Source organism: Watersipora subatra, chromosome 1 (assembly GCF_963576615.1).
Source record: "Watersipora subatra chromosome 1, tzWatSuba1.1, whole genome shotgun sequence".
Taxonomy (NCBI): domain Eukaryota; kingdom Metazoa; phylum Bryozoa; class Gymnolaemata; order Cheilostomatida; family Watersiporidae; genus Watersipora; species Watersipora subatra.
Genome location: NC_088708.1, coordinates 48,317,444 through 48,326,908, shown reverse-complemented (window position 1 = coordinate 48,326,908; position 9,465 = coordinate 48,317,444). Strand labels below are relative to the sequence as shown.

At 34.6% G+C, this 9,465-nt stretch overlaps 1 protein-coding gene across 1 annotated transcript; it reads right to left on the bottom strand.

Annotated features, from left to right (window-relative positions):
- Nucleotides 1-3,419: 3,419 nt before the first annotated feature.
- LOC137388388 (uncharacterized) lies at nt 3,420-7,036 on the bottom strand. The gene is made up of 3 exons (XM_068074875.1): nt 6,885-7,036; nt 4,154-4,298; nt 3,420-3,527 (listed from the first exon to the last, which is right to left on the bottom strand). The coding sequence occupies exons 1-3, from the start codon at nt 7,034-7,036 to the stop codon at nt 3,420-3,422; spliced, it is 405 nt and encodes a 134-aa protein (XP_067930976.1).
- Nucleotides 7,037-9,465: the final 2,429 nt, after the last annotated feature.

Here is a 9,465-nt window from a genome sequence, read left to right as displayed (position 1 = left end):
AATCACAGACAGTCATTTTAGAATACATGTAGCTAAGCAGGGTTTTCAACCATATGTACAATACAGCAAGTGAAGTCATACTGAAAATTGGTAATTCTTATATTGTTTTAAACCATTGTTCATGATTTAACACATTTTAGCATAATTATAAGTATTTTCATTCTTGGCAGCAGATAGATAGTTCTTGAATAAACTTCCTTGGAACTTTTGCTTTGCAGTGATGTAACGATTTTTACTGTTTACTATTGTTCATTATTTATAATTGTTCATTATTATGTAATAAAAAAATAAAATAAAATGTTGATAGGCATAGAAGAGAAGAGCTTAAAAACGGAAGTCATAGGTTACTGTTTGCCCCTGATCTTTATAAATATGAGTAGAAAGGTGAAATAACAAAGTGATAATATTATACAGTGCACTAATTCTGACTCCGAATATTCAAATAGTCTTTTTCAGTGGACTATGCTATAAACATTAGCTGGCCAAAGATTTTTGCTTCTTGCTCAAAGCTTCACTGATTTTCCTTCACCTCCAGCTGACTCGAGAATCACTTAGGATTATGTGTTTGTTTAGAAATATAGTGTGACATTAGACTTTTATAAACTGGTGTTTAAAAGGCTTAGATCTTTTGATCCATTTTGCAAAGGAGATGATGCCGAGACTCTGCTGACAGTTCATGAAATCACCTACATACCTTGGCAATGAACTCCGTTTGCTTCTAAACAACACATGAAGCTGACTCATTTGTTCATAAAAAGTCAGAAGCCTACTCGAAGACGATGAATAGGCATTTGATGACAGCCTCGATTGTTTTTAGTAACTCAAAAAACATTTGCAGTTTTTGAAGCAAAATTTGTTGTTCAACTATCCATCATCTCAAAAGGTTTTTTCAAAATATTCAGCGATACAAGTTTATATAAAGACATAAACTCACCAGATACATAAGATACCAAGTGGTAAGGCAGAGGCACTGATGAACAGCTGTAAATGCTTCCAGTTCCTAAGAAAATAGCCCCAAAGTGAGAGGGACGCCGCACCAGCCGCCCAGAAGAGATCGAGTGCATTTAATGCATATGCCCTTTTGTTGGGAGCTGTAGTCTCAGTTACTGTAGTTGAAACAAATATAACACCAATTGATAACTATAAGCAGTTGTTATAGGCTCCTGCAAGTCTCTATTTATTATAAGAACTAGCAGTTTACTCTTTCTTTTGAGACACTTTCGCATTTTGTAGAAAAGGGGAAATTCGCTGAGCAAAAAGTTTAGAACGTCTACAAGTTGCTGCTGTGTACCAAGGAATTTATGGCAGTCATTAGACAATACAGTCACATAAATGGGATGCTGACAGCAGGTGGAAGTGCTACCGTATTAAGTAGAATATACATTCATTTTTAAATGTTTGAAAGTTTGCTAGTGCAAATAAAAAAGGATAGCTACACAATTAACACTGCGGCAGTTAGTTGTTTTTAATGGAAATCTCTTTTTTCATCTCCACCACTTCACTTTTTTCTAAATTAACATTTAAAAACCTAAAATAGTTTTTTATGAAGCTATAAAATTATTAACTATCTTCAGAGCTATATAATAATTATAAATCCATTACAATTATCTTAATACTTATGAGTCATATAACAATATATCTATTACAATTCTCTGAGTACTTATGAGTCATATAATAATATATCTATTACAATTCTCTGATTACTTATGAGTCATATAACAATACATCTATTACCATAATCTTAATATATATAAGTTATATAACAGTACAGCTATTACGATTTTCTTAATATTTGTGAGTTATATAACTAAACATTTAATTAAATGCTATTACAAATAATATAAAATCTAATAAAAATAACCACTTACTTAGTGAAAGTGATGAGGCAAATCCCGCGAAACAGACGAGTGCCATGGCGCACCTCATTATGGTATACATAATTAGATTGACAGAGAGTACGCATGTTGTCCCAAACACACCGATAGTCACAAATGTGACTATGATCATAGGCTTGCGACCAAACCTGCAGGTACATCCATATTCACAACAGTGAAAGAAATGTAAAATTAACTCCCATTACTGATTAAATATAGCATTGGTTTGCTTTTAAATAAGCTACTAGTTACACATGTACAGTTGTATTTCACATACCTTACTAGTTACACATGTACAGTTGTATTTTACATACCTTACTAGTTACACATGTACAGTTGTATCTCACATACCTTACTAGTTACACATGTACAGTTGTATCTCACATACCTTACTGGTTACACATGTACAGTTGTATCTCACATACCTTACTGGTTACACATGTACAGTTGTATTTCACATACCTTACTAGTTACACATGTACAGTTGTATTTCACATACCTTACTGGTTACACATGTACAGTTGTATCTCACATACCTTACTGGTTACACATGTACAGTTGTATTTCACATACCTTACTGGTTACACATGTACAGTTGTATTTCACATACCTTACTGGTTACACATGTACAGTTGTATCTCACATACCTTACTAGTTACACATGTACAGTTGTATTTCACATACCTTACTAGTTACACATGTACAGTTGTATCTCACATACCTTACTGGTTACACATGTACAGTTGTATTTCACATACCTTATTAGTTACACATGTACAGTTGTATCTCACATACCTTACTAGTTACACGAGTACAGTTGTATCTCACATACCTTACTAGTTACACCTATACAGTTGTATCTCACATACCTTACTGGTTACACATGTACAGTTGTATTTCACATACCTTACTAGTTACACATGTACAGTTGTATTTCACATGCTTTACTAGTTACACATGTACAGTTGTATCTCACATACCTTACTAGTTACACATGTACAGTTGTATTTCACAAACGTTACTAGTTACACGTGTACAGTTGTATCTCACATACCTTACTAGTTACACATATACAATTGTATCTCACATACCTTACTGGTTACACATATACGGCTGCATCCTCAATAGCTTACTGTCTACGGAGGTACAGTTGTATCTTACATAATTCATTGGATGTGGAGATCATTTTTAATTCAGGTAACCTTTTGGCTTTAGACATTAGCCGGTGTTCCTAAGAGCTCACTAATTATAGCTGTACAGTAGTACACCAAACAACTCACTGACTATAGGTGCACAGTTGTACCCTAGGCAACTCACTAATTATAGATGCACAGTTTTACTGCAGACAATTAACTTACTATAGCTGTGCAGATGTAGCCCAGACAACTCACTGGCTAAAGTTGTACAGTTTCATCTTTGACAACCCATTGATTAGGAATGTACAGTTGTACACCACACAAATAACTGGCTATAGTTATTCAACTGTATATCATATAATTCATTGGTTATACATGTAAGTGTATAGTTAAGTCCTATATACAGCACTTACCGATCACAGATATATGATCCTAAAATGGAACCAACTCCCTCACTTATCATCCAAGCCACGTTCACCATGGTTACGTACTGAGCAGCACCACAGACAGCATCAAACTGCAATACATAGCACATTCTTTTTTAGAAGTCTATTCAAGTTTGTATAACTAGATATATCAAAATTAATGAAAGAATTTATCACTTTAATCTGTTTAATACTGCTATTCTTGGGTGATTTTAAATCCTTCAGCACAAAACTCATTACTCCTTTTAGAGCCCTGTAAATATTCCAATACTAATATGTAAAACTTTGCTATGATAGCTAGACAATAATTTGAATAGAAGGCTGTAAGGTTGCTGACTTGCAAACTTTTTTCTCACTCACTCACTGAAAAACAGCTATTGAAGTAGTTTTTTCTGCTCTTTTATGTACTTCAATAGCGAGGGTGGCTTTGAAGGTACTAGATAGCTCAATGCCAAGAGTGGCTTTGACTGTACTAAATACTTATCTCAATGGTGAGGGTGACTGTGAAAGGACTAGGTACTTACTTCAGTTGCAAGAGTAGCTGTGCAGATACTAGATTACTTACCCCAGTGGTGAGGGTAGCTGTGACAGTACTAGATACTCACCTTAGTGGTGAGAGTGATTGTGTAGCTACTAGTGACGTACCTCAGTACAAGTAATGTGAAAGATGGCAGTAAAAATTCTGGCGAGAGTGGCTGTGAAATTACTAGGTACTCACTTCAGTGGCAAGCGTGGCAGTGAAGATACTTGTGTCATATTCAAATCTTTCACAGTCAATTGTAACTTCAGCGGTACTGCTGTTAAGGGTGCACTGATTATCATATTGTACTGAACTGTTAGAAACCACACTTTCTTGAATGCATCTACAAGTCAGAATAAACAAACTATCGTTATAAAGTTAAAAGAAATGTACTTTAATATTTGTTCATCTAAGATTACCAGTATTGACTTAGTCAACAGGTTGCACTGCACGACTTTTATCACGTTTGCTGAATAAAATAGTAGTTTCTCTAAGAGTTATCCTCTCTTACAAACTTTACATGATAGCGCCTGCAGTAAATAGCAGTAACATTTTAATTTAATCTTTATATGTAAATTTCAATGTTTGCCTTTTGTTTGTTGGTTTGTCTGTGTGTCCTGATATAATGATAATGTTTTAGGAATGAAAAATCTGCAGCACAGAGGTTTTGATCTCGGAACTTCCATTTCTAGAGGCAGTGAGCTTAGCCATTAAACTTCGTGCTTAACTGAGCATTGTGATCAATAATAGTGAAGATATTCATTAAATCGGTTAATAATTACCAGCTAGCCTCATGGCTAAATGCTCAACGTTGCACAGGTAATAAAAATGGCTTATAAACAGTTGCAGGTAATATAGTGTAAAGGTAGTGCAGTAGGTAAAGTGTTATGCCATGTTTATAAGCTATTTCTTGTTTGCTCGTGCAACGCCGAGAATTCACCTAGGAAACAGTATGAAGGCAAAGGCTGCTATTAACTTAAACAATGTAGTGGGTCAGAATTTCACAAAATTTCAACTTTCAAGGACATGCCTTTCATCACTGTTAAATTTACGTAGGAGCTACTCCGCAATGCTACTTGTTCATTTTTGCTAACTACTTTGTAAATTATAAGACAGGGTGGGAAATGTGACCACCCTTTAACACATCTCCCACCATGTCCATTGCATTAAATTCTTAAAGGCTACACCTCGACACAACTGTAGACTACAGAGACAACGAAGATTAGCTTTGCAATGTAATATTATTTTCCCTTATAAATCTCATTATGTTTCTGTTATATCAAGCTACCGGCCAAAGTTTTATTGCAAAAACAGAATATAGGTTTGAAGCCTTGAACTCAGGTACTCCACGTTATTCTGATAACAATGTCAGAAGAGTGTTTTTTTCAAGTTCATCTGTGAACTATTTAAAGCTTTACTGTGTGACAGTCATTAGATACATAATTATATATATATATTACTTTCTTAGCAGTAATTCACTAGTGATATTAGGTATACATCTACATATATATATATATATACTTGTAATCAGTCTTTATTCTTATATAGTTTACTGCGCAGCAGTTCACCATTTTTCTTTATATTACTATATTATACTAGCACCCTGTCAGTAGCAAGAGCCGTGAGAGACCATGAAGGCGTGTCAATAAAGCACAAAGAATACGTATAGTTTTACATTACAGAAATTGAATAATTGGTGTAGTGGTTTGCTTGTTAGTGTACAAAGATGATTGCTGTGAGTTCAAATCCTGTATGATGCAATAAATATTCAGATCATTTATCATTTCAGATCATATCAATATTCAGATGCATTTATTTTCACATCACTATATTTTCGCACTCATCAGAGCTGCGAAATTAAGTTGCAGTGAAATTTTACTATGTATGCTACTCATGAAACTAAATACTAGCGAAATATAAGTGTCCTAGGGTATTATATGCTCTAGGAAGAATGACAAGTTAATTAGAAAGTAAAAAAATCCATTTGTAACTAGAAAGAATGAAAAACGCTATAAAATTTTTTAAAAAGTTATATGCTTAAATAGTTTAATTTGAAACAATTTTTTATCATAAACATTATAATATGTTATACATTTAATGTTAGATATCAATCTGTCACCTTGTTAACAATAACAAAGGTAAAACAATAAATCTACAAGCATAAGTAAGATATGACCAGTTTAGTGAGAGAACTAAATACAGGCGAGAACTCTGTTACTCGTTGTGATTCATGTGTTCATCAGTTTAACTGATCCTAGCAGTGAGCCAGACGCACTTGATTCCTTTTATTCTCAATCAGATAGCCAGCAGGCTGTTTAATAGGCTCGTTCTTGGAAATCAAATGGTATTTTGAAACCAAATAGTTTTGGCAACCTAGCAAAAGGCGCAAAGCATAAACTTGGGAAGTTTGGATTGAACTGGCCATAAAATGTGGAAATACATAGCCTTTACACAGACTAAAAGACACGCAACACATACCAAATCAGACACACCACATACCACACACACCACACACCTCACACACCACACACCTCACACACCACATACCACACACACCTCACACACCACATACCACCCACACACCTCACACACCACACACCTCACACACCACATACCACACACACCACACACCTCACACACCTCACACACCACATACCACACACACCTCACACGCCACATACCACATACCACACACCACATACCACACACCTCACACACCACATACCACACACATGCACACATGCACACACACACATTAGCTAAGTGGAACGGGAATATAGGTTTTAAAAAATCTATGTAAAATCTTTTGTAACAATTTTTCCTAGCTGGCTGTTAGCTGAATTTCTGACACTTGACTCAGTTTTAGAATGACTGGTCAGAGTTAGGAGTATATCACTAGCTAACACGCCGCAGTTATTTAATAGCCTACCTGAAGTCAGGAGTGGCGTGTGTGAAGACGGTCACGAACATCTGCATGCCAAAGAGACAGGCTAGCATTCCATTGAGGATGAGAACGAGCCACTGGTAGACTCCAAAGTTACCAACCACCACTAAATGGTCATTAACATCCAGCTTGCTCATTCTTACCCTTAGCTAGATATCTGCAATGTGATAAAACTACCATGTCATTATAGAGACCTTGAATTACAAATTACTGGCACACCTAATGATCTATCACGGCTCTTGATACTGACAGGGTGCCAATATAATATAATAATATAAAAAAAAAAGTTGAACTGCTGTGCAGTGAACTATATAAGGATAAAGACAGATTACAAGTGTATGTATGTATCTGCATACCTACTATTACTAGTGAATTACTACTAATAAAGTATTATATATATAATTTGTAAAGCACAATTAAGCTTTAAATAGTTCACAGATGAACTTGAAAAAAACATTCTCCGGACATTTGTTATCATGATAATGTGGAGTACCTGAGTTCAAGGCTTCAAACCTATATTATTTTTCGCAATAAAACTTTGGCCAGTAGCTTGATATCATAGGAACATTGTAATTATAGAGGCCTCAAATTGCAATGCCAGACACAAATCTCTAATGACTGGTTAGGACATGTGAAAGTTGACATCTAATAAGTTGGTGGGAAAATAATGCATTTATTTCAGAGCTCGAAAAAAACAATTGTCATTTATGGGATTTGGTCTCTAACTTTCGGCACAGTAAACTTACACTGTAATAACTGCACCACACAGCATTCACATATAATTGTATGTGTTGTTATTACATATGGTGAGCTCTCACTGCACACGAGACTGTCAGGATACCAGTTCATTCGTCTGTCCAAGGCTGCGCTTAGAGGTTATGAAAAGATTGCTCTGAACAGGGTTTGAACTAACAACTGTCAGAATGGTAGGCAACACCCTAAAACCCACACCAATTAACCACCATGCTGTGTTTGAATAATCATTATTATACCTGTTGATCTCTCAGAGCCCACAAGACTGCTGGAATACTATATATATGTAAAGTGAGGGACCCAAAGGTTTCACCTATTGATAGGTACATGAGTTACCTTCTTTAGTTAATCAATCGTGATGAATGTTTATCTTTTGATGTGTAAATGTTTCAGTTCCTTAATTTTTAACGTATGATTTTATGGTGATTCATAAAACATTGTCATACAATAAACCTGTTAGCTACTAAACTTAGTGTTCAAGAACTGCCAGTCAGCTGACTAACTCTTTATTACAGAAGGAATGAATCTCTCCGCAGAGCTAGTAAACCATGTAAACAGAATCTTGTTACATTGTTTTCAATTTGAGTACACTGCTTATTTGTGATTCAGCCAGCGTGCTTATTTAATATATTATATATTTTTATTATATATTTATTATTATTTTATTTTATTATATATTTTATTATATATTTTATTTAATATATTACACTAAATATAACACAGGATGCTATGCATCTTTGAAAAAGTACATGTAATTGCTAAATCTCACTCAAAGCTGTCATTCAATCTTGGCAAAATTAAAAACCGTTTTCAGTTTAGTTAAGTGACTATCAAACTATGAATGATAAGTTATAAATAGAAAAATAAGTTCTCGTTGTTGTGTTTTTATTAAAAAACAGTTCATAAAAACAGTCAAAAACTTTTCACAAATGGAACATCGCCTTTTAGGTTTTTCAATAATAATTTGTTCTTATGTATGTTCCCAACATTTACCTGAAATATCTTTGGTCTTTAGTAACCAATTGAATCATCACTGACTCCTTTGTACTTTTTAATGCCATGCCATTTCCTAACTACTTTGAAAAATGCTAGTTTAAAGTTAATTGATGGATTGAAGTTGCCATTTGCCATAACTATTGTGCAGCTCAGCTGAATCAATTTATTATGATCTAAAAAATTGCTTCAATCGCTGTCGTTAGGTGATGCCTTGATGATATCTTAATTTTGCTTTTAATAAATGCGTTGTAACATCTCAACCCTTTAACTTTTTCTGCACTTTTTTCTGATAAAAAATGTGAATACTTAACGAAGACTCCTACTTTTTGTGAAAGGTAGTTATGTAAATAAAATATGAATGCACATATGTATTTGCGCAAAAAAAACAACAAAGACAGTGTTTTTTATTTCATCTATGCAGGTTTAATTATTCATCTCATCAGTGTTTAATTGAACCTTGAAAGTAGAATTCTCACCTTCCTGTAACAAGAATGAATCCTTTACTTCACCTGATCCAGTCACCCACAATCTCTCTACACCTCAACTGTCAGATACCTCAGCACTGACCACAGTGATAGGCTTTACATAAGACATACGGCCATACAGGGTTTGAATAGACGAATAGAATGCTATCTATACATCTATTAATCACCCACACTCCTATTATGCGCAGGTGACCCGTCCTTGCAGATTTTCAAATCATTCACAAAATTAAATCTTTCTTCAATGCTATCGCAAGTTCATCAAACATCCAACAGAATAATGTCTATTTATATGGAGGATTACTATGAAGTGGCTGGCTAGCGCCAATGACCTA